Source organism: Lepisosteus oculatus, chromosome 7, assembly GCF_040954835.1.
Source record: "Lepisosteus oculatus isolate fLepOcu1 chromosome 7, fLepOcu1.hap2, whole genome shotgun sequence".
In the NCBI taxonomy this organism is placed as follows: domain Eukaryota; kingdom Metazoa; phylum Chordata; class Actinopteri; order Semionotiformes; family Lepisosteidae; genus Lepisosteus; species Lepisosteus oculatus.
Window position 1 is genome coordinate 56,721,127 of NC_090702.1, and position 26,906 is coordinate 56,748,032.

The 26,906-nt window shown below is 44.1% G+C and overlaps 1 protein-coding gene across 2 annotated transcripts in view; it reads right to left on the reverse strand.

The window, feature by feature from the left end:
* The window catches only part of scube1 (signal peptide, CUB domain, EGF-like 1), a 140,626-nt gene that overhangs the window by 68,769 nt on the left and 44,951 nt on the right, over positions 1-26,906 (reverse strand). For both annotated transcript variants that reach the window (XM_069192888.1, XM_069192887.1), the window contains exons 5-6: positions 4,171-4,296; positions 2,677-2,793 (exon numbers count right to left, since the gene is read on the reverse strand). In XM_069192888.1, coding sequence (XP_069048989.1) covers positions 2,677-2,793; positions 4,171-4,296 — 243 coding nt within the window. The remainder of the gene's footprint in view (positions 1-2,676; positions 2,794-4,170; positions 4,297-26,906) is intronic.

A 26,906-nucleotide genomic window follows, 5' to 3' on the forward strand; every position in this document is an offset into this window, starting at 1 on the left:
GCAATGTAAACCAAACCCAGATTTTTTTAGCTCAGAAAACGCCTGGGTTGTGGGAAACGATCGGTGTTATTACCCATGCGCCTTGATTACCTGACTGAACCATATCTAACCAACAGAGCCCTTGTGTTCCTCCTACCTGCTGTCGCTGCTCCTCAGCTCACAGCCCAATTAATACAGAGCACTGTACCCCTCATGCTGGATCTGGGGCTCTGAAGCCAGATATTATAACACCCTCTCTATAACCACTGCAGTTTCCTTCAAGTAAAATGGGAGCAGTTCACCCAAACATTAGAAGTACAAAGCAAAACAAGATCGCAAAGGAACTGCCAACCCATATCAGCTTGATTTTGCAATTTCCTTGTTATAAACTTCATTCAGGTGCTGGAATGTAATGAGAAGGCAGTAAATCACCATCACGCGTTCGTGAAAGATACCCTGACATATTTGGCACATGCAGGAGTTATTTCTGTACGCTGAAAAACAAAGTAGAAAGATTCTCACATCCAAATCAAACACGGTCCAGGAGTAAGAGCTAATAGAAACAATATTAAGAAAAAAAAACATGACTCACCTGGAACTGTTAATTTGTCTTCTGAAATTCAAAACCATAGCTGTTTTGGAGCTACTGCTCTGGATACAGCCATACTGACATCCAGACACAAAGTTTTCCCCATTTCAAACAGGAGTCATATTCCACTGCGTGATGCTGCTAACTGCTCTCTCAGACAGGGGCTTGTTTTTACTGCTGATCTGCTTTGTGTGTGGAATGGCAACCCAAGTACATGTCTCGGCATAACAAAGCTGTGTATAGAGACTGTTTTTATATTAAACCCTGATTTATTTATCTTTTAAAGATTAGGCATCAATATTTCATATTAATTCCTCACCACTGGCTTTTTTAGGATTATCTCCAACGAAGCTGGAATTATTGTTGAAAAGCATATGATTCCTTGCTCATTATTCTGACGCCAGTACGTGAAAAATGTGTCAAACAAAACAGAAGGTCAGTTTTCTTTCAAAGAGAACTTACTGATAGAAGTACTAAACACAGTACTTCTATTCATTACCGTATTCATTTGAATAAGTTAATACTTTGTAAATTACTCTCAAAAAATTTCCTAAGTAAAATATACAAATTTCACATTTTGCACTCAGATATTTACAGAACCTGGCTAGGAAGGAGTAACTATTTTTCCTTATGTTTTTAGAATACTTTTTCAAATAAAGCTGTTCGCAATGCATAGTAAAATATAGTTCAATGCCTAAAAAATTGAATGATCTGATTCAATTGTTCAAAAGTCACAAGGGCATTGGAAGAGTCAGACCAGCAGACATGTTCTGAATAAACAGTGAAACACAAACTGCGGGACAAATGGAAACTGTGAAGAAGGGCATTTAAAACAGAGACCAGGACGCACTTCTTTACACAAAGGGCTGCGGGGGTCTGGAACAGGCTTCCCAGCCATGTGGTTGAAGCTGATACCCTGGTTTCTTTCGAGAATCTGTTGGCCAGGAACCTTAGATCAATGAGCTACTGTTGTATGGTCTCCTCTCCTTTGAAATGTGTTTTAAATGCCTGGTCCAGGAAAGGACTGTTGGGGGAAGAAGGACCTAGAATGGGGTGGACCCCAATGAGGCTGTGGGGGAAACACATGGCAGACATCACCACTGGACAGGAACCAGAATGCCAGGCTGGAACAGGCTCGGCTGAAACGTGGATAGGCGGCACTGTCCGCTGATTTCTAGCCATCTGCATTGGCAGACTGCTGCTTCCTCAAAAAGGCAAACATTTGCCCAGTGGACAGACAGATCTGGAGCCTTCTTCCTAATGCTACACAACGCTCCCTTGGTGAACAGAACCCAGTGACAGCCCAGGCGATCTGTGTGTTGAGGAAAGATGGGCTGGGGGTGGTGTCCCTTTAATGGCGCTCGTTCGGGCGTCCCTTTCACTCTGCAAGCGAGCTGGAAGGCTGAGCGTCAGGACTCTCAGTGGCGTTGATTTGGACACACTGCAGATCACAAGAGCCCCTCGCTGACCTCTTGAGCCTGTTGGCCACCGAGCCTTTTCTTTCACACGTTTGAGAAGGAAGAGCTCCAGTCCGGACTGTGTTGTGAGAAGGAAGGAGCTTAACTTCTTCCTAATTGCGCTGTAGCAATTGCGTTATGGTAAGGCAATTTCATTGTTTAGTATTTTTTTTTATTTAAAAAAAAGCATAGTTTCTGGAAAACAGGCAGATTCGGCGCAGTATATCTTTAAGGTCACTTGGGAATTAAAGAGGTTTGTTGCAATACTTGTTTCATTGCAACTGTTTAAAATAACAGGAGGCCCGGGCAGGGGAGCCAGCTGCCTGTCGAGATGCTGTGGAGCAGAAAGCCATTCACACGTCCTCCTGTTCTCTTCTGTCATTGTTTTATTTAGTTACTTTTATGAGCTAGAAAGCACCTCCCGAATCTAGAAACAAACGTCAGCTGCGGCCCTCGTTAATTACAAAACCCGAAAGTCTGCATTTTCTATTTCTTCAAGCTAATTTGTCTCCTGAAGTAATTAGCTAGCCTAACAAATACTGGTTATAACTGAAGAAACAGCGCTGGTATGTCTGGGCTGTTATGTCTGCTGGCACTGGGCGCGGACACGTTAAAGAGAGAGAGGGGCAGGCAGGAAATGTGGGGACTTACCGATGCAGGTTTTGCTGTCGGAGTGCAAGGCGTACTTCTGATGGCACCCACACACAGGCCCACTGTCCGTGTCATCGCAGGTGTGCTGGCAGCCCCCGTTCCCATAGTTACAGGTTACTAGTTTTAAACAAACATCGGACACATAAGGAAAGTAAATACCGTTATAGCTGTTGCACATTTGTTAAACCAAATCCACAGCGTGTTAGTCATAGCGTATAAAAAGAGAGAGACCACAACCATAACTCGTTTTATCTGTAAGTCAACTGCTGCAGGCAAGCTGACTCAGGGATCATCCATCTGCCTGTGGCTGGTGTCTAACAAGAGAAGGATGACATCTCAAGACCTTTGACATGCCTCAAGCTTTCTGCCACAACCTCTCACCAATGTGTACAAGAATCCTCTCCGGTCTCTCTCGCAATTAGGGCTTCTTCATATTTAGTTTTTCTGTGTGCCTAAAAAATCTATAATTACTGTTGTTAAGCCACATCATTTTCCCAATTATATTATTGGCTTTACAAGATGACCAGACAGGCTGAAGTGCTTTCTAGACACAATCCTGAAAGCAAACAGACACCTCTGCCCACTCTTACTGATACTGTAGGTGGCAATCACCACACGCCACTGGTTTCATCAGAAAGGTAGTCTGTCTTGAGACACACATTTCTAACCTGGCAAATAGCATAAAAAATGTGGTAAGTGGTAACAAGACTATTAATTATGCATATGCGTTAAAAGCTCAGTCAGATACTACTAACCGAAATACAAAATATTGGTAAACTACTTCAGCATTGCCGGACGTAAGCACTTCAGCATGACATTATGAAAGTGTTTGTTGCCAGAGGTGAATAGAAACGGATCATTAATATGTAATGGGATGTTATTTACAGCTTGCCTGGGAAACAAAGCACGTTTATTGCTCTGTCTGACATTGCATAGCAAAATGAAGTTTACTGCGCTCACTGAAGAAGTATCCTCCTATTGGTCTGTTGAACTGCAGCACAGACCAGTGCTGCCCATTGCCAACACGACTAGACATCAGCATGGAGTTAACGTTTTTCATTTTAGAAAAATACTTCACTAGGTTAATGTGAATGAGGAGATCAATAAATAAGGACAACATCCCTAGAATGTGTAATTCTGGAGAAACCTTGGTGTAAATCTGGCAGAAAGGCTCGTATTCTGTCCCTTCCAGCTCAATCGGAGAGTGACTCGCGGCCAGAGCTTCTTCCGCATGGACGTTTTCACTTTCTCAAAGAAGTCAGGCTGGCTCTCCCATGCTTCTCGGACGGAATGACCTCCCGTCCCAGTGTAAACAGGGGGTGCGATTAGGAAATTAGAGATTTCAGTTGACTTTGACCTGGACAGTTATAAATACGGTGCTACGGAAATTCTGATGGCAACAGCAGAGCAGAATTACCCCCTGTCGAGCGCACGGAGGAGGACAGGGCGCTTGCTACTGTACATTGCGCCCGGGGTGGTTGCAGGGCTACGTACGTGTGCAGTCCCTCTGATTCTTGGCAAGCTCGAAGCCAGGGCGGCATTCACAGGCCACTCCTCCCTTGGGCGTCTCCCTGCAGATGTGGGCGCAGCCGTGGTCTTTGTTCATACAGTTCATCCCGTCTGCAGAGCGACAAAGGGGGAAAGCAGAGTGTGAAAACAAAACCCCAGTTGCGAACTGGACACAAACACAATCGTGCCATTGTTGGCACAACGTGAACTGGAGGGAGTCCAGGCAGAGAGCACATTTTGGGATTAAGGCTGAGGTTTTAAAACATCATAATTTACAGCATAAAAGCAGGCACTGGGTCCCATTATAAATACACTTCAGTCATGTCCTCATGGAGTAATGTGGGATTTTTATGACCACGTAAATTAGTTTAACATTCCTCTTGCAGTTCCCTTGCACAAGGGACAAGACATCGAAGTTTGGGTTGGCTCACAGAAGACAAAGAAATTTGCTCCAACTATGTGTAAAATTCAGCCACTAAAATAGCCAGCGTACAGCACAGATGGTCTCAATTCTTCAAGCTTTTTCTCGATGTCATTTTGATGCAAAAACACAAGGAGGCATTAAAAAAAGCAAAAAAAAGAAGGATTCTGTAGCCACTGTGATCATTTTTTCAGTAATTTAACAAGATTATTGAAGCTTCTGGGTGTATTGCACATATCTTCACTCAAGCATAGTATCCGTACAATGCTAAAAGAAACTAAGTGTCATAAACTTTTCAACACTTGTCTTCTTGTGTTACAGGAGTCATCTGTTAAAATAATAAAAGATCTAGCGTTCAGTCTTTGCATGAGTAAGCATTACAGGGCCTGACAGGACTGCATTCTGAGTGGAGAATCAGAAAATTGGGATAGCCAGGTTTGCATGTTAAACTGGACTGGGATCTATGTGCAACTCATCGTGACTCACGTTCTACAGAAAAGGATCTATACCACATTCATTGGGGGGTTCACGTTGCACAGCGCTTTCATCGTCACATCACTCACGGTGCCTTCTGTGTAGTGAGAACTGCTGTACAATTACAGCATCAGGTAGAGCATTTATTCAGAACCTTCCAACAGGCAAACACAAAGTAAGGGGAGGAGGCTCAGTAATGTTTGTTGTAGAATTTTCAAAACTACTGAGCACCCTGAGCCCAGCCTCTCTCATTCACAGCACAGAAGAAATGAACATCAAGGGCAATTCTCAATGAACAATGACATCATCTGAGGAGACACCACATGCCCGAGTGCAACAGGCCTCTCTGGAGCGGGAACTATGACCTCTGTGGGAAGGAGGAACAGTAAAGTCGTTCTTTGTCAGACCATCAGAGCTGAACTTCATCATCACAAGACAGCAGCCAGGACATCTCTACTGATCAGGACCAGCAGGTAATGCAGAACAGACCAAAGACCGGAGTCGGATTCAGCTCTCATTCAGCAATAACAGGGATCAGCGTAAGAGCACTGTATCGATTATAGAGCAATTTAAAATATAATCAGGAAAAAATATATTTTTAAAAGGAATAACCTTTCAGATTCTTTTTCAGATTCTGTTTGCCCTGTTGCATTCTTGTAAACCTGGTGTGTTAGGCCATACTAATATAAATGAATGTGTTAGTTAATGTCCTCTGTCCCGCCCACCCTTCCCAAGCCTTCAGCACTTTGACGCAGCGCTGCAGTGACGTGCAGGAAGCCCAGTTGTGTCCCTCACTGACCTCAAGGCGAGCGCCGGTGTTGGGGAGCCTGAGCGCTTGCTGTGTTGTGGGAGCCGTGGCCAAAATCAAAACCCAGCCCCTGCGAGACTGAGCCCGCTGGACAACCCCAGTCACAGTCGGCTAGTGGCAGGACTGGTCACGGTCATGTCAGCACAACAGGGGCCATCTGTGCTCAGAGCAAGTGCCTTTACAATTCAATTCAAATCTAACCAATTCAAGCTATATCATCCACTGGGGGAGAATCTGTTTCACAGTCCAGTCCGGGTACAACAATATAACAAAGACAAGCAAACATCACCAACAAAGAAGGCAGAGCAATAGTGTTACTGTATGTCAGTTTACTCCCACTGCCTCCACAGTTCATTCCCACCTCGTTTCTCCTTCGAATCCATGTCTCTTCCACCAGGTTTTCCACTTCAGTTGTGCTGATCTGAAAGGTTTCTGCCAAGTCGTACTGCAGTTAACAGATATTCTGTCACGATCGCTAATCCTCCTCTTAAGGGCGCTCCAGCCCTTCCGTGTTCTACCTCATTCCCCACACCTGTCCCTTATTCCAGCCCCTCCTCCAGTTCCACCTTAAAAGCCAGACAGAGACGTTACTCCTGGTTCCTCATTGAATCCCACATCGTGAGAGCCCGGGGTCCTGCTGCGTCTGGCTCCGTTATGATTTTAACCCTCTGTTCCTGATTCCCTCCGCCGGTCCCGACCCGGTTCCTGTTCCTTATCCCCCCGGATGGATCACCTGGCCATGGACTTTTGCCTCTATTCTTAATTACCTGTTTGGATTTTCTATATGGATTGTTTGCCCCGGACTGACTTCCCCTGGACACCTGCACTCCTTGGACACGCCCCCTGTCTCCATACCCTCTCCTGCATAACTTTTTCCAGAGTGTTTCCTCACAAATCCGGATCGTGTCGTCTGCATAGGGCCCGGAAAGAACTGTTGACATATTCAATCTTTATCGCTCTCTGCACCCTTACCTGCACCAGTTTGCCAAAGCTCAAACTATATAAACTGGTGTCAGCATACCTAGAGCCACAGTATTTGTACAAGGGTCCTTCATCAGTCTACAGGCTACCAGCAGGGGGTGAATGACGAGTGCCTTTTGGTTCTGCTCATTTACAGCTCGGGTTACAGTGACGTCAAGCCCAGCCGAGTTTCTTCGACCACCGTCTTCCCACGACCCCTCTCTGCACTGCCGTCTTTCTTGCTTGCTGGCAGTGTGTGACGAACACAAGTTTACCGAACAAGCTGACAAGTGCTCCACTCAGCAGCACTTCAGCCAGTGTTCCAGCTGAGAGTGCACTACCACTCACCTGACCAGCAGAATGAATGACAAGCTCACCTCGCCGCAGGACCCACTGTCGAGTAAGCACATGTCAGGAAGCAGACACACGTCAGGGGGTCGAGGGTCAGCTCCAGCACGGAATAAAGACTGTTTACAACTCTATCCTAATCCGTCATTATAACTAAGCCAGTGCCCTTCAATAAATAAACCACTACGGAGTTCCTCAGTCCATGTTTTGCTTTCTTAATTGTGCAAAGCTATGTCATGCAATATGACATTTTACTAGGGTTCAGCAGAGGTCAGAGCAACTTAAAAAACGCATTTACGAACACTAATGCAGTCAGTATGTACAGTCCGTGTCAACCTCAGCTAACTTAAGTGTTAATCTTTAGTATTGCTCTGTCACAAACTCCAGTCCACCAGCACTAGATGTACGTTTTTAACTTGTATTGATTCATTCTTTTCATGAAGTTGTTCCTCTTCACATGGGTTTGAGTCTAGGGATTGGCAATGCTGGAGACATGCATTAGCATTTCAGTATTTATATTAAGACAAAAATGGGGGAAAAAGACCAGATTCAAGGGGGTGAAATTCAATCATGCAAATAGTCCTTTCCCAGCTGTGCGGGACACACACTGGAGCCAAGCATATCACCAGGCTCTCAGAAGCTGGAAAGCTTTAAACAGACCTTAAAATGTTATTCCTGGTCAGTGAAGGCTGTAAGGTAGTTTTTAATGCCCATCAAGTATATTAACATTCAGAAAGGTACATGACAGCTTGACATGTCACAGGATTGATTTCACAAGTTGCCTCAAGACATCGCCTGGAATTTTCAACCATCTGTCAAAGGGCATGAAGAATGGTCAGTCGAATAGACAAGGCAGGCCCAGACTGGTCTTGGTGTGCCTGTTAAACGTATCACTTTGACAATCTGTTGGTGAGAAAGACTTATTTAAGTGAGCCTTCGTGCTTTATAAATCTCCGTCTGCGTACAGATGTTGCGCTGTCCTGCCGCAGCTCCCCTTGATGATCCGAGCTCCGCCTGCTCGGAGCGCAGCTCCGCACCGACGGCGCTGCCAGAGCAGCTACGGCTCCGGGCTTCTGCACACGCCTGGAGAAGACCGCTGAGGCCCGCTCGCTGCCACTCCAAACAAGCCCACCTTGAGCACACGGCCCAGGCTGCGCCGCGCTCGCTTCTCGCCTCTGTGGTGAAGATCCCCAGCCGAGACGGCTTCTGGCCATGATGGCAGGCAGAAATGAATGTCGGATCAAATTCTAATAACGAGCAGACTTGTCAAACTAACTGTTGCAGGAAGCAAACACAAATGAAGTCATTGCTCTACTTTTTTTCCAACAGAAAATGACAGGTAAAGATATTCACCATGTTCCTATAGGAAGACAGGGGTAATTTGCCATTCCTCATGTGCTTGCAATGAACTGGAATGTCTGGATGAAATGATACTATTAACGACCAAAGCTGACCTGCGATCAACTAGTGAAAACTGAATTTCAAAATTATTATTATTATTATTATTATTAAGCCAGCCCTCTCTGTCTGGGATTCCTCTACAGAACCGGCACACATTCCTCATTTCACTGGATGATTCAGCATTACAGCAGTGATTCATTTGAACAGGGAGTAACAAAACTTGCGTATTGCTTGTTATGCTGCAGAGTACGAAACTTAAAACACCTTTTCGAAAACAACAGTGCGTAGAGCATCTCCTGTCGGTTATCTGTCAGGTGCTGCTCAGGGCAGGAAAACATTGTATTGCTGCCTCAGGTCAGTCTGAACTTGTGTGCTGACGTCTCCGGTGCCCTCAGACGACACTTCGTTTTCTCAACGCAAACTAAAGGGCAGAGCCTTTAAAACCGAGATCTGGAGACACTTCTTCACACAAGGCGCCGTGGGAGTAACTAAACATCAGACATTAAAATGAAAAAAAAACTAGCTAAATCGGCACCAAGGGTGGATTTAATTTCTGAACCCGATGGGTTAATGCACAGATCTACGCGGCTCCAGCGATAGACCACTTTCAGCCTGTAGCCATCAGAAATGGTGGTGTGCTATTCACGTGAAGCCCACTTCGCCCAAAAGCAGGAGTTTCTAAATCACCCCAGCCATCAAAGAAAGGAAAACAAAAAGACAGGAGCCCTTGGGTACACCTCAAAAGGGCCCAGTCTGTGCTTTCTCCTGAGGCACAACAATACAGCAGAATGCATTCTTCTAAAGGGGCTGTCACCACGGTAACACCATCAATAACATCATTTTCTGCATCCTTGTCTCTTAAACACTTTAGGAACACAAGGAGCTTTTTAGTGAATGTATGAACAGAACAATTATCTTTTCTGTATTAACAGCAGAGCAAAGGCCTTTTCTCACCTCATTAATAGAAAATAATATAGAAAAGGACCATGGAAGGCTGCTCTGAGAGGAACCAAGAGGCCTATTAGTAACAAAGGCCTTTTCTCCACCCATTCCAGGGAATAATTACAAATGAGCACAGAGAAACTGTGCCTGGCTAAACTCTTCATGAGCTTTTGAAGGCAAAACAAACATTTAACCAGTGGCTCCCTTTCATGTGCAACCTCAGGGAAGAACAAGGAACTGTCGTTAGTTACAACAGGACAGGAAGTCCTCAGAGCTGCTGTCTGCTAAGAAACCCTCTCAGAAATTCCCAACAGGATGTGACATAAAACAAGTCTAACTATTTTCATTTAAAATGAAAAAACTAGCAGAGACTGAATGGTCCAGTTTCACTGCTGGCAAAAAATGCCAACAGAATAACCATATGCACTTTTAAATTGGAAATTAACTTAATGGTACACACATCAATGACATACAGTAACTGCTTATGATAATTAAGGCCATTTAATGTAATGAGATTAAGTGAATTTGAAAAAGGAGACATTCAACACTCAACTCAGACAAATACCATTCCACAGTCTGAACATAATTTTCTTACATTTGTTATCAAAAAAGGCTGGAAACACAGAAAGAGCTATAGGATGAGTTAATAAGTAGTATTCAATGAATAATGTATATATAGCATTTGTCAGATGGTAGAGAAACATCTACTTGTTGAACACACAAGGCCTAAATGGCCTGACACAGCTTACAGGAATTCCCATATTGCAGAGAACGTACAGTATACGAGCTGTTTACCCACAGGTGAGAGGAGCCCTGCAGACCAATGTGCACCTTGTACCCCACACAGATGACTTCATTCCCACCACTAACTGCTGAGGACACCCCCGGCAAAGAGCAGGAGGAGCTCACCTGACCCAGACAACCGTACAGACATTTGTTTGACAAAAAGACAACAATTTTGTAAAGGAAATACAACAATGTACAGTAGGTTTACAGCAGCAGAAACGGAAAAAAGTGGTTTACAGTGAAACACGAGTTTTAAGAGAATAGAAATAGAAACCTTAGAAATAGAAAAAATTAAACCTCATAAATATTCTATTTCTTTGTTTTGTTTTGAAGAGGGGTCAAAGGGTAAAGTGCTACTGATCATTTGGTATTCGGATGCCGTTTTACCTAGATACAGCCAATGCAAAACCCTTCAGCAAGAACTGGGTCTCCCTGCCAAGTATATTAGACCTGGGATATTACTGCCTCCTTTTCAAAACAGTAAAAAACTGGCAAATTTAGAAAAATGAAATTTGCCTTGTCCCTTTAGTCTCTTTCAGCTGAAAGATGAAGTGAGCCGTATGTTTTGCAATGACCACAAGACAGAACAGGCTTCAGGCCAGGAGATTTCATCCTCTTCTCACCGAATGAGCAAAAATGTTAATCGAGCAGGCGAATACCGAGCACCGCGCTTGCATTGGGCCAGGAGAGCCAACAACCAGATCCCCAGGCCTCACAGGGACTGGAGTCATGTCAAAGTGCAACTAATAGCAACATTCGTGGAAACACAGGGATCCTCCCACTCCAGTGATGAGGCTGAAACATCATCAAACTCTGCAGACTGTTTTACGTTGGTGCCAAGGAACATTTTTTTCCTGGTCTTTTTTGTAAAGGATGCAGTATGTGCAAAGGGCCCTGTCGCTGCTTTACTCTTATGCGGTACGAGAGCACAGTGTGTACAACGTGCTCATCTGTAGTTACACTTTTAAAGCTTGTTCGCTTATGCCAAAGTCACTTGTGACAGAAGTGACAGAACAAAACTATTAAAAATTAGGAACCTGTTAGGGTAGCATATAAATGACGGACATTTTAAACTACAAAACACAAACTCATTCCAAAACTTTAAACCCAAAAACCTAAACACAAAGCATTTCTTGAGTATTTGTTAACGTTAGAAAAAAAAAGCTGAGATGGCCTGGAGAGAAGTGACCCGATGCCCATCCCAGCTGTGACTTCAGGATCCAATGCCCACACACGATACACATCAGTATCAAATCTGCCTTTCGTACCATCTAAATAAATAATAAAAAGACCCACAGGACAAACCTCCCATCATTTTCACTTCAGATCAAGCAGAAATAGTTTAAAAGGGAAGATAAATGGCATATACTGTAAGCTTTTCACTTAAGACTGATACATCTCCATTGTAAAATGTCTTTATGTTTTAATACAATTCTCACACTGAAAATCTTTAGAGCATATTCAGAAAAGTTCGATTACCAACAACTATTAGCACAGTGGTAGCGTCAGAGAGAATCTAAAGAACTTCACTAATTTCAGGTGAAGCAAATTTTGAGGAAAACAAAAGCTTGATATACAGTACACTGAGTTCTTGTGTAAGGTCATCCCTGTTTCCTCTCAAACCAATAAACACATCTAGAAATCCACTTTTTGGTACTATTTAAAGAGCGAAATTAATATGGCAGTATAACAAGAATAATAAATATATTTCTGATTCTGCAGGCTGTGGAATAAGGCGGAGCCCTCTTCAATTTTTCTTTCTTTTTTAATTCCCTTGAGCTGCCGTGCCAAGGAAAGCAAGGCAGCGCGGCGCTGTGCCAGTCCCACCATGCCAGGAGGAGACGGCACCCAGCTGCGGATGGCAGGACTCCTGGATCTGGGCTCACACGCACATTCGGGGCCGGGCTCGAGTTCTGGCCACCTCTGCAAGCCACTGGGAACGGCACAGGTGAGGCCCATGGGTTGTATGATAAGACAAGATCACTTTATTGGCCAAATACAGTTTCTTGTATAGGAATTTGTCTTTTCGCAGATCCCAGCTTGCTCTCCCTCTCTCCCTGAGACACACAGACAGGGAGAGGAGCTGGGGGTCAGAGGGCAGGGTCAGCCATTTATACGGCGCCCCTGGAGCAGCTGGGGTGAAGGGCCTTGCTCAGGGGCCCAACGGAGTAGGAGTTTGAACCGGCAACCTTCCAGCCACAGGCGCAGATCCTGAGCCACAGAGCCACCGCTCCGCCCCACCTATGCAGCACACTGCGCCATGCGGCTTTCACAGGGGGGATCAGTCACCCGGAACATTCTCCTGTCTCTGCCCGTGCCGTCACAGCGGCAGACTGCACCGGGACGAGGCCGGCAATGCGAGCAGAGCCTGAGCACCTCGGAAGAAAGTTAAGTTTCTCTCTCCCAGACCAGCGTGTGTCGGCATGAGAATGTTTAGTAATACACTATCAGGAATAGTACTAGCCTGAAGGCTGTTTCCTTTTCAAAGCGGTACAAAGATACTTGGAAAAACACAAACAAACAAGAGAAGAAAAAATTAAATTTCCATGCCAGGAGACAAAACCGATCAAAAGAGCCTGTCTAGCCCTGGAACAGGGCAGATCTGTCTTGCCTGGCGTGTCCCCCCGGTGAGGTCGGAGGCTCATCTCCGTTCCATCCCGGCCATTTCTTGGGATTCCATGGAATTCAGTGCTGCTACTGTACATAGGGAAACACAGCTCTTGCTGGTCACCTCTTACTAAACGGCCAGCTGCTAATGAACACTAACGAGCCTCAAACCCCAGCGACTGGGGTGTTTCAACATTTTTGACCCCAATGCAAATCTGTGCTCCATTTTTTCCTAACTGAAAAGAAACGCAATCTGAGATTATAAACCATGCTGGAGTGATTGAACACATACAGTTTCATTCTGTGTTTCACACCTTCTGCATGTGGGCTAGTTATTTCTGCACCTTTGGACATTTACAGGCACACTTGGAAGCAAGGAGCTGAATGCTTTTGCTGAATGCAGAAAGCGCTCCAGAAGCACATCATAAAACATTTCTTACACTAGCTTTCCCGAAATGTCATGTTTCTTCTTGTTTTGATTGTATTGATGTTTTTTTGTTGATACAATGTGCCAAAATTCCTGCTCAAAAACAACATTCAAAATAATTTTCTGACAGTTAGGAATGAAGGAGAAAATTATCAAGGCATCACACAACCTGCCCACAATTCCAGACACAAGCGTGCTTCTGTTACACCCTATCTAAGTTATAATTTATTATCGTTAGTAGTAGTATTAAATTTACACTTTTTATGCCCAATGTAGATTTTATTTTTGGATATGGTGGCTCACCAGCTGTTTACTTCCAATCATCTTAATGGAATCTCTTTTTCTATTTTCACCCAAAAGTTAAAAGAATGCTGCCATCTGGATTTAACTTCTTTCCACTGATTTGGAATGAGAGAAATTATTCTGAAGGTAGAGCTCTCACTCCATCAGAGTGGTTCTCCTCAGTAAGACACACAGTTACAGAGACCTTGAATGTACTGTATAATCTAATTGCAAACTTTTACAATATTGTCTGGTGTAAGACAGAATGATTATGGACAGCTGCTCAATTTGATTTTATGTCGGAATGAACAGTTTGTGACATCTTATGAACACACATTGTCAAAATAAAAAACTGAAGTACAGGACCTGCTTCATTTTTGTGGTCTGATCAAGTCACTGGGCAAAATTAATAATGGTTATTTTTTTGCTTATGATCCAGTCGGCTGACGTCAGCAATAACAACATGTGCATATATGCAAAGGATGTGAAAGGGCCTCTCCGGCTGCTCTCAGAAGCCTGGTGAAACTCTCAGAACTGCAAAGACTGCTGTGTCTGAAGCTGTGTGCACAGAGAGGCTCTCTCCTTGAGCAGGGGAACAATGAGATGTTGAGCACGAGGTGAGTTCCGCGCAGTTGTTTCGGTTCACAGCGTTTCCTCTGTCAATAACGCACATGGCCGAGCCTGCCCACCCCAGACTGCACCACCTCTCTCTCTCGGCAATCACATTGAGATGATGGGATATTCTAAACAGATTCAGACCTCTCTTTCAAACCCAAACCAGGACAGCACCCAGGAGGAGACATGCAGAGCTCTAGCATGTCGTATTGTGTTTCCTCTTCTTTGGCATTCTAAACCAATGCCACAGTATGGTGAGGGCATCCAAAACTATGTTACCCAGCATGCACTGCACTGTAGGAGGTGTTGTTCTTCAAATGAAGTGGTCAATCCCTTGGTCACAAAACATCCTATGACACTGTTTGTAAAATTAGGGGTGTTAACCCCCTGTGTTCTGGCTAAATTCCACCCTGGTGTTGTATAATCTGGCCTCCCTAAAGCTTCCCCTTAATTCAATTTAGCAGTTCAATCTAATTCCAATTACAATGGACTGGACAACAATTAAGGACAAGATAGCCAAAAAACAATTAAGGGGACACCGTTAGCAATACAGAATCCAGTATCCGATCACATAGGTTTTAGCAGAACTTTGGATGTGCAAAGTTCCTAAAAACCAGGAAGGGGGTGGGCACAGTTAAGGAGGCTAAATAAACTTGTCTGTGGAATTTGTCTGTGGAATTATATCTGATATTGCAGGTAACTTAGAAAATGTTTCTTCCTGGCTTCACAGCATAATCTTCTTTGCGGATGTCTTCAGTGATGGAGCTACAGGTCCGCGGGCTGTGTTTGATCGAGCCGGTTCTGATGTGCGGGGTTCTGGATGAACACTGATTGGAGGAAGTGCGATGTGAGGAGTGAACAGGAACTGTGTGTAGGAGAATGCAGAGGCTGGAAAAGTCACCAGGGGGCAGTAGAGCCAACAGACTGCAACTCTGGGATGGGCAGTGGACGCTATGGCAACCCAGAAGGGTAACACTAAGTAGAATGGGAACCACTTGCTGAAAGTTGCAAAAACTGAATGAATGAGGGCGGGTTTCACAGGCATCCCCCCAAATAGGAAGAACATCAGATACCGTAACAAGCCTGAGGACAAACAGGAGTCTGGAAAACCTGAGAGGCTGGGGTACAAGATTGTGGTGAGTGGGGGAGGGAGAGTCAAGGGTTGGCACCGCACCAGTTGGCCACCAGACAGGGGGGATGTAAAGCAGAGATTAATCTGTCCATGATGGGATGGGACATGAGTGGGCAGTGAGTCTTGACCCAGTGCAGGCTAATGCCGTGTGCTCACGCCCTTGGGACAAACTGGACATCAGCAACAGCCGGGCACCTACTGCATATGTAAAAGAGAATGGGGAAAGGGGAGAGACGAAACAACACTTGCAAGCTGGGACGACAGGTGCAGCGGGGTGGATACTTGACCAAAGATGGAGAGAAAAGGAAGGGGCAGGGGGGAGATGAAGCAGCTGTGAATTTTCCAGGGAGGAAAGCTGCTTGATTCCACAATGAATTTGGGGTTGAAGAACTTCACGAAAGCGACTCCTGTCCTGGCTTGGAGGGGTCAAACGATGGACAGGTCTCAGACCAACAAGGCCAGCAAGAGGATGATGAAGCACAGGAGCAACAAAGGACCAGCAAAGCAGACGGATGTCTCGCATTCGCTGACGAGACCGAAATGCAGAGCGCTCAGCAGATGAGTATTTATAAGTAACCTCCTGGCAAACCTCGGTTTAACAACTATATTTTCTCACTTCTCCCTCTGAACTGCTGAGCAGTGGGGCTGCTGACGCAGGAAGGCCTCTGTGTGTCTCCCAGCTGGGGCTGCTGGTGCAGAATGAACACTGTGTGTCTCCCAGGTGGGGCTGCTGGTGCAGAATGGTCGCTGTCTGTCAGTGAGGAGTGAAGTGGGTCCCCTTCTATATGAAACACTTTGAGATCCTTTAGGATGAAAATCTCTGTCCAAATTATTATAATCAGGATTAAGCAAGTAAATCAAGAAAAGTTGATGAAACAGCTGGATACAGGAAGAAAATGCTGTTACTGCTGTCAGGCTGTGGTTTGCATGTGATTGCAGAGCTTCTGAAGTGTGTCAGGGTTTCCTTTTGTGCCCGACTCTCCTCTCTGCCCTATGCCCATATTTGGACTTCCTTGAGCCGCTGTCTCTTCCGCTCACGCACGCACAAGGGGGCTTCCCAGGCTGCACTGGGGGAGGGGGACCTTTCTGGGTTTTCACTTTTTGGGGAGGAGAGGGACCCCTTCCCCACCCTCGCTGTTTTCTGCAATCTGGGGGGGTGAGAGGAGGGGTTACACAATGCTCACCACAAGGGGTATTTTTAAGGTGGGGTGTTTGTTTGTTTTTTAAGCTGCACCCCATAAGTCTTCTTAAGTCAATACAAGCGATGTTGAGGCTCTGGTCAGCCACACTGGTCTTATCTGCCTCAAATTCGTCAGAAGCTGCTGCAGACTCAGGAGACGTGAAAGACTCCAGAAAGGGCATAAAACGCTCACAGGTGTTGCAATCTTGATGCATTTCTTTCTCTATTTCTGCAGCAGGCAAAGGGAGATAATATGGGATATGTAGGATAGGGGCGATAATGTGGCAACGCTATTTTTAAAGGACTTTGCAACATTCACTTCGCTCTCTGACGGGAGCTGTAAAGCTCTTGGCATCTCAATACTAATGCTGCTACTGTATTAAGCAGAGAAGCTGAAATACTATGCCCTCTCCATCCACCTAACCAAATTGGAACTGATAACACACCTTTTATTAGGGAAGGTGTATACGTTATAGGTTCCTAAAATCCATGCATGCACAGTCTTCATGTATCTGTGTGACGTATCCTTGAAGAAGAGACGTTTCGTGCGATGCCATCGGTACAGAGCTAAAGACACAAAAATTCTATAACCCCTTTCCTGTTTCCAGCACGACCTCACACAAACCAACCGCGGGTCGAATGGACAGAGTCTCTGGAGGTGCCGCAGGAGAAACGAAAATTCGGACTCGCTGTATGAAGCACGCCCTGTACACCACCCCTTCCCCCTTCTCATCCCTCCTCTGCAAATGCCATTTTAATTGAAATCTGTCAGACCCCAACTCTCACTGCCCTGCTAAATCCACAATGCTATAGGTACTAAGCCATGAATTTCAATGAGGGCTTTTCTTGAACCAACTGCATTAATGTCCTCCACTTCAGACCTCCCCCCACTCACACACCCTTCTAAACACACACATCCTCTTTTTTTCCCCTCAATGACTCCACTTAAGCCGAGCTCAGTTTAATATGCAGAGAGCATTAAGCCAATGTGGAAGGTTCAGTGGGAGCAAGGAGCTTTCCTGGCAGGAATGAGTCCCAGATACGAGGTCACGGGTGCAACCACTCGTGTGAGCTCAACCTGGCCTTCGCCGGCACAAAATCCCGCGTAGTGGGCAAGAGCTGAAGCCACGTCACACTTTTAGCTTTTCCACCAGATTAATGAAATGACCCCCACCACTGCTGCCCTACAGTAGGGGTGGTTTCTCAGGATCCTCAGGTGTTTTCTCTGAGAGGCACCATGATCTGTCATCTGGGCCTTCTGCCCCTTTGGGGTTTCAAAAACCCTTTGGGGTGTCAAAAAAATGGTGGGGATTTTTCAGAGTTCTGTTTCTATGAAGGCATTATTTTAGCCAGCTAAGTACCACAGTAACATACGAGCCATGACTACAAGCGTCGCCTGGAAGGACGACTGGAGATCAAACAGTAGGTGAAAATATTCAGTTATGCTCTGGACTGACATTAGTGGTTTTAAATCATAATATTTCTAAGCAATTCAGAGTTTGTTTGATTTTTGCTTGAATTTTGTTCTTTTTTCTACCCAGTCCTGGAGTTTATGGGACTGAGGTTTTTAAATTTGTAGCTTTATTTGTTTCATTTTACACAGACCTCTTTTCCAGAGGAATCCTTGCCTGTTCACACATGTGAAACATTTCCACTCACCAAAGTCAACGGCTTTCTAAAAATATTGCGGAAATTTTCAAAAGAAAACATCAGCGTTGAAGTGGAGGCCTCATAAAACTCCCCGTCTGCCTTGTAAATAACAACCTGTGTTTACTCTGAAAAGACAAGCTATTCCTGTCAGAATTATGATGGTTCTTTTAAAACCATTAAACACGAAAAATAATATTTAATTAAAGTATTTATAAATCGGAGAAGACACAAAGTTTGCAGAGTGTGAGGACTTCATTGAAAAAGTGGTGATTTTTAAAGAGCTGCAGCTCTTCCTGGTTAACTGCGGGCTTCTCCTCTGGTTTGCTCTCTGTGCGCTTAGTGTCAGACTCCCTTCAAGGTGCCACACACTGCTCAGCCAGTGCCTCCCACCTCTTAAGGAAAAACTAGATCAATCGTTTTTTTTTGATGGATTTATGTTAAATATAAAATAATCAGGATCATTCACTTTTTAACGTTTAAAACCTCTTCGAAAATGCTTGTTTTAATCTCAAAACAACAGCCGTTATAGTGGAAAGATGTCTGGTTAAAAGACTGGTTTTTATTGTTGTTTTGTGACTCATGTTAGTCACTATCAATCAATCAAATATCTTTACAGAAATGACTTTTTCAGGCCTGCAACTTTCTCGCTTTACAAACTTTATAGTCTCTAGAAATATAAGTGTTGGTTATATATAATGGAACAAGTAATAGGTTTATTCCACGCTGAAAAAAAGAATAAAGAAACAACGGTTCGGCCGTGGAGCCTTCTTCAGGTGTGAGGGTATATATATATAATATAAGATTTAATATAATATAAGCTTCCTTAAATTTGTCCATGTGTTGTGCATCTGAGATCAAGAAAATCAGTGAAATTGAGAAGCCCTTTTTTTTACTTCCACAAACCCTCAGAACAACAAAGCAGATCCTTCTGATGACACTTGGCATTCCACACTGTGCTACCCTGGTTGTATGTTGTACAGCTTTGCACACTGAGGGATATTACTGTGGGATGCCTTCGCAGCTTTCAAAGTTTGTGGGTGCTGTCCTGTGCTGTATCTTGTAGGGGAGATTACCCCGTGCTTCCTCATGGATCAGCAGAGCAAGCATGAAGGCAAACTGCAACCTCAGTGGCAGCAGGACAGCGACTGTGTCAAGGAATCAAGAGGGGAATCCTCTCTCCTTACATCCTGTCTGGCTAAGAATCAAGATCTAACTTGCACATTGTCGGCATGCTGGGAGGCACCAAATGAGACTCACCCATTAATTGCCTTAGCCTTCTCTAGTGTCCACCAGGCAGACTGAATTCAAACAATGCATGGAGACTTACAGTAATTTACCCAATCGGGGTCTTGGTCAGAGGCGATTCAAATGGTACTGTAGCTCTAAAACCTGTAGGAAAGTCCAGCATCGCCCACCCCTGTAGAACCCGGGTCTTCACACTTCTGTGCTCTACTGGTTAGCAACTTGTCCAGCAGTCGGCTCTGTGGCTCAGGATCTGCACCTGTGGCTGGAAGGTTGCCGGCTCGTATCCCGCGGCCGGCAGAGGAATCCTACTCCACTGGGCCCCTGAGCAAGCCCCTTCACCCCAGCTGCTCCAGGGGTGCCATATAAATGGCTGAGCAAGCTGGGGTCTGCGGAAAGACAAATTCCTAATGCAAGAAATTGTATATGGCCAATAAAGTGATCTTATCTTATTATTCTGCGTTCACAGTATAGCCCAGGATACACTTCTACCCCATGCAGAGAGCTTGGAGCTTCCTCAGCTTGAAGAGCAGTATTTTTCAGCCTGGTAGGTACGCAATGCAGAAAGAATTATCCAGAGCTCCATAAAAACAAGAGCACACACCTTCTATCTATTCATCAAGTTCACACACCACAAAACTAGTATGGCCATAAGGACAAAAAAGTGTTTATCTATTCACCTCAAGTTCTAGCGAGCTGAAGGACGCTCACTGTAACGTTTTTATCAGCTTGGCCTGACGGACTGTGTTGCAAGGGTTCACAAGATATTTCTCACTAGGTGGCGCTCCAAACCATTACACACTTGCCCATTAGTCTAGTGAAATATTTTCATGGCCAGCAGCCATATCACCCTGCAACTCACAACTGGCAGCCCACTGAAGCCCAGCAGGTGTGAGCCTGGTCAGTACCTGGATGGGAGACCTCCTGGGAAAAACTAAGGTCGCTGCTGGAAGATGCTCGAAAAGAGCAGGGGTGTTACCCCGACAACCTGGTCAAATTTCCCCCTGGCCTTTATCGATCATGGCCTCCTAATAATTCCCATCTCTGAACTGGCTTCATCACTCTGCTCTCTTCCCCACTGAGAGCTGGTGTGTGGGGAGTGTACTGGTGCACTCTGGCTGCTGGCGCATCATCCAGGTGGGGCTGCACACTGGTGGAGGTGGAGGGGATCCCCATTACCTGTAAAGCGCTTTGAGTGGAGTGTCCAGAAAAGGGCCATATAAGTGTAAGCAATTATTATAGCCACGTTTTCACAAACGTAACAACAGAAACTTTCAGGAAGAAGTGATCAGCAGACAAATGTGTCTACTGGGTGTATAGTTCAGAATAATATTACCGCTGATCTGAATGAATGGGGAAAGTGGTTGTCAAAAACACCTGTATATTAAGGAGTAGTTTCACTCCACCTGCCAATCAATCTGTCATTGATTCTCAACAAGTGTCTTTAAGTCAACTTAGGACATATAGGTTACAATTCAGGACAAATGATGTAGGCCTACTTCGCAGTGCTGCCTAACCCTTGCTCCTCACACAAGTTTCTTCTGGTTTTCCCTGACAAGTCTCACGGACGTCGCAGCACTCAGAGCTCAGAGCGGCTGACAAAGGCAGCAGGAACTCGGCAAGCCTGCTGGGGTTTTCTAGACCCCATGCCCAGTCACACACCGCTGGGAGTTTAAGTAAACCACCTTTATTTATAGTATAATAATGCCGACAGCCAGCCATTTTCTAAACACTTTATCCCATTCAGGGTCACAGGGCAGGCGCAGCTGATCCCAGCACAAGGATAGTGAAGAGGGATACTGCCCTGGACGGGACGCCAGTCCATCACAACATTTTTAACTATTCTCCGTTGTGCCCGTCAAAGCCATTTTCTCAACTGCAGACACTGCATAGTGCAAAGGAACAAGGAAAGGTTTATTCCATGTTGAAAAGAACAGAGACACAACGTTGCAGCTGTGGAGCCTTCTGCAGGTGTCAAATCGTATGGTGCCTAGTACATTGTATAGTGCCTGGATGTTTTATGGAATAAGGATTAATTTAAGGGCTAAATTACTCTTACACAATTATGTTTTTTAAATGCTTGGATTTGATAAAAGAACAGGGAATCTAATTCTGTGGAATTTGTACACTATATTGCAGAAATTCATTACTGTCCCAATATTGTATGTCATTAATACTGACATGTTATTTTTAGTGCTCTCTTAGTATCATTGAGCAAATCTCTCGGTTTAATTTTAGCAGCACTGTAGAGATTTGTCTCATTATTCAATCATGCAGCAATGGAGAATCACTCTGATCTTTACTCTGACTCCACTGCTTCTGGTTTGAGTAAAGAACCTGAAGAAATTTACTTTACTTGTTCCTTTGCAGCCAATAGACACTGACACAGCTCCCCACTCAAACCTCATATTAGTATATGCTTCGCACTCAGAAGGAGTTTAGTTCCTTCTATTGTGTATGTCACTGACACGATTCGTATTACTACATGGTAATGACCAGCTCCCTGCTGGTGGTTTGGCCTTTCCCGGTGTTTTTATAATAATCAGGATCTCCGAGGCTTGAACTCACTCCACAAAAGGGAGAAATATTTTGAGATTTTTATGCTGTAAGAATGTTATTACTGCCTTACTTGAAGAGACCCAACTCAAGTCAGTAGATGGCATCACTCACACTTTTACGCCAAATGAAATGACAGGGACTGTAGAGCTCAAACTTTTTACTGAATTTCAGTTTACGTACCCAATGTCTAGCTTCCAGACCACATAAATGTCCTGTGCTGCGTTCTGATCACTGCCCTGTGCCGAACACTTTTCAATTGGTTCCAGGATTCACTTTTGGGTCCTTTGTATTTCAGAAAGAACATTTCTTAAAGCAACTTTCTGATAGTTTGAAAGATTTTTCCAAGAATAAATCAACAATACAGATTTCTTTTTCATGTGTGTTTAAGTTTTTAATGTTTTGAAGTGAAACAATAATTAGTTTTGAATCAGACAAAAAAAAACTGTCTGCTTTGCAACACTAACAATAATCAAAATTAACTGTTTCACTAGAAGTAACATCTGGGGCATATTGTCAGTCACAGTCAAACAGCCCGAGAATCATCGACCATGTCTGGAAGCATTTAGCATCACAGAAAATGATTTTGTGTTAAACTCTAAAGGTCTTTTCAAATACAGATGAAATTATTCAAAAACAGGAGAAGAGCCTTAACTTCTCCACTCTCCTGCGCTTCCTAACTGTGAACCCTGACACCCAGATCCTGGCTTCCGTGACCAGCGTGATGTTTAACACAGAGGAAATGGTCACCAATCCCCAGTCCTGCCATCTCTGGTTCGTGCACCTCAACTGATCTCAGAGAGGACTCCTGTGTTCTATTCAGATTGAAAGCAGCAATAAAATATTTAAGTATGTAACCTAATTATTTGTTTATTGAGTAATTAAGCATTTCACATTTATTTTTATTTGATAGATAAAAATGGAACCTTTAGTCTCTTGACTAGGTGTTAAGGACTTGAAAGAACAAACCGAATCTTAAAAATAATGAAATCAGAATATTACAAGTGAAAAAGATACTATTAGTTTTAGGTAAGCAGCTAGTAGCGAGCAGTAATCTTTGGATAATAGCACAGAGCTTTTTATGAGATGGTCATATATCTGAAGTCTAATAGGATCTGATTTTCCACACCAATTTTATGATCCCAGTTGGAAGTTGGAAAAGAGATTATTGAAAAGTCCTTTCACTCCTCTGTCCCCAGGCGGGTCTGGAAACTGAGAATTCCTCTTTCAGAGTCTGAAGTGGGGAGCTTACAGTAGCTTTCCGACGTTCTTTCCCGTCCTGGGAAACCCAAACAAACACAGCTCAATGTAGCCTGGTGTTTATTTTCCTCTCTCTAAAGTGAGATGTCCCGTCGGAATTGAAAAAAAAAAAACATCTCTTGTGACTCACGTGAGGAAGATTAATGGAACTTTGCAGAGAAACTCCGGAACAGACCTCTTTACCCCAGATCTACGCTACTGAACCAGGCTCTTTAGCTGAAGAACAAGGAGGTCTCTCCGGTTGTTCGGGGCCTGTGGGTGTCTGTCAGCAGGAGGCGCTGTGGCCCGGTGAGGGTCCACCTCAGCTTGCATGCCCAATGGGTACCTGATGTAGAGGCCCTGGCATGATTCCAGTCATCTTATATATGAAACAGTACAGCATAGGAGTGTTTTAGGTACTAGAAGCACTTACTGTATTAGAAACCTATCTCCAGAGCCTGCTGGTATCCTATTAAATATATTATAGGTTTATTCCATGCTGAAAAGAGAAGAAAGAAAACACAATGTTTCGGCCGTGGAGCCTTCTTCAGGTGTGAGCTCACACCTATTAATAAACCTTTTACTAGTTCCTTTGCAGACGACGCATGCCGACGCAGCTCCCCACCTGAACTATCAAATATATGTAAGAGATGATATTCATAGTACCCAGGGACTAATGCACTACCCACTCATAAGAAGGCAAATGACCTAAGTGACTCACTAACTCTGATTTCTACATGTGAGGTTATGGAAACAATAACCAAAAATAATCTGGAATACCATCTGTACTGAAAAAAAAATCTAGGAGATAGTCAACACAGAATTAGAAAAGGCAATTGCCTTTATACATATTGGAATTATTTGAATAAGCAACAACCGTACAGGATAAGCAGTATTTACTTTTGATTAAGTTCCCCATAAAAGATTGTAATTACAGGCAGTAGGCACTCAGAGTGATGTTTATATCTGGAAAGAGAGCTGGGTAATGGATATAAAGCCGAGAGTACAGTATATCAGTGCTCAGGTTATGGTGATATAATTAGTGTTCTACCACAAGAATCTGCTTTAGGACTACTGCTCCTTCTAAATTATGTCATTGATCTAGACTGGGGTGTCCAGTCCCGGTCCTAGAAGGGTCAGTGTCTATAGCAGGGCTGTCCAGTCCTGGTCCTGGAGGGTCAGTGTGTGTCTGTAGCAGGGCCGTCCAGTCCTGGTTCTGGAGGGTAGATGTGTCTGCATGCTTTCTAGAACTATTCAAAACTGTAGCTTGTGTGATTTTGTTACATTTTTCAAATGAATCCAAAAAGGAGCTGCTTTAGGGTACTAAGAGCTGAACTGGAATGAAAACCAGTCACACTGGCCCTCTGAGACCAGGGTTCAAGATCCCTGGTCCAGATTCTGGTACAGTTAGTAAACTAATCACCTTAATACAGGGAACCACCATAAGAGGATTAGCAACACTGTGGAAGTGGAGTTAGTGGAAACTAAAAAATTTAGACAAAATGCAAGTCTGGGCAAACGCCTGGCAGATGACATGTAATGTAAACGAGTGCAGAGTGTTACAGGCAGAAAGAAAAACCATCAGCTCTCAATACGAGATGGCAAACACTGAGTACGTGGGGAAAAAATAAGGTGATGAGATTAGCAAATAAAAACAAGACAGCAGATCACTGGAAACAAATGTTGAGAATGTCTGTATTGCTGGAGAAGAAGAGAGAAATATAGTGATGTACTGAAGTCTTTAGATTTCAGCCTCACTGGACAAACTCAATATATAGTTTACACGCAAGTTATAACTTCCCCCACTTAAACACCTCCATAAAGCAAAATACCTAACATGTTCAGAGGTGATAAGCAAAACAAGACATTTCTGTTTTGAAAAAATATAGAAAATATGGCAATAATCTGGATCTTCCATATGGGGATACCAGCTCCCAGAGGCCCTGTCCCATCGCCGGCGGGCTGCAGAGAACACGTGGCAAACAGCATGCCGAATATATATAGCTCTTCCACCAGATGAAGACAACCTATATCGGTGTCCTCATTCCGACACCAGGAGAGCCTGAGCCTGCGCTACCCCCACCAGAGCCCCGACAGGGGTGCCGTACCGCTCAGGGAGGCTGCTTGCCACAGCAGTGGCAGGACCTGACGATCAGACCAAACACGCTTCCACAGGAATGTCCACAGCACAGAACCCATTGACTGTACATTATTCTTATCGTCCTCTGTGTGTTGCTGTTCTTTGAGCAACGTGTCAGTGCTCCCACAGCACCCAGGTAGTGCATCTGGAAAAGGCTTATGTCCCAATCACCTATCACCTACAGACAGGTGAACGTCAAAAAGAGACACAGTCACCTTGTTGAGGCTGTGAAACAGAAAGGGTCTTGACATATACACACCTGCCTGTATGTCTGAGTGACCTGTAACAGATGTCTAAGGAAAATTAACCACAGTACAAACAAAAAACAGTTCAAGAATGCACTTAATGAGGTTTTCTATCACCTAGACAGGAAAGAGCAGGATGTAGCTTTCCTGATGCTGTTTCCTTTTTAAGGAATAAAGCAATATCACAGCTGCTCATTAGGGGTTATTGATTCACTCCGTGCTTGCAAAGAAAGTACTCATCACTCACTGGGATATTTCAAACATTAGAATGTTGCAGAAAAACTGTTTATTGGATAAAACAGAGGCATGTTAACGTAGTGCATTTGTAAATCAAATAAAACTAAAAAAGACTCTAATTTAGCAACACGCCCGAACGTTTAGTGAACTGCAGCAGCAATTTAACCCCTGCCATTAGTCTCATAGGTCCACAGGTGTCCTAACATGTTTCAGGAGATTTGTCTTTCCTGAAGAAGCAGGGTCCATTCTGTTTTGCCTTGTAATTGCTGTGTAATATAAGAATAATCCCTTGAATTTAAACTCCTGGTTGGTTCTAACTTCCAAGTATTTGCGTTGTAAGGCTGTGTTCAGAAAACAAATAAAACAGTTCAGCCCAAGAATCAGCTAAGCAATATTTTCCGCCAAACACCAAAGTGCAATTTCTGGAGATAAAGCACACAAGTGATAATGTACAACTGCTGAGGACGTCCTGATATAATACAAAGCACAAAGAACTTGACAAAGGCTTTGTTGAGATGGCTTCAGTAGTTTGCACAAATCCTTTCCCACAATGCCAGGGGAGTGACAGATTTATCTCAGTGCGCCCAGAGCTTCTCTGCAAAGCATGTTTTACCTAAATAATCTGTAGAAGATCGATCTCTGGACTTTGTAAGAACCAGGAGTATTCTGTGTATCAGCAGTGTGCCTGAGACCTGAAAACCTCTCACTGAAGCCCAGCGAATATAAACAAACCCTTCAGTCTATAAAGCTAACCAAAGAAATGGGCAGTCCAGTGGAAAACAAACAAATGTATCCAAGACAGTCACCCGCTGCTTCATGAAAATAACTCATTTTCTGTAAAAAGAGCTTCCAAATAAAGATTATTTTTTGAAGCTTTACAGGAGATATTCTACTGGTGAGCCAAATAAACCAAATAAACACAGAGACTGGGGCATCTATACTTTCCAAGGAGTTTTAGCATTCATGATTCACACACACTTTAATAGGACCCTTGGAAACACTAAACTGTATCATCATTTCTGGTCTTAA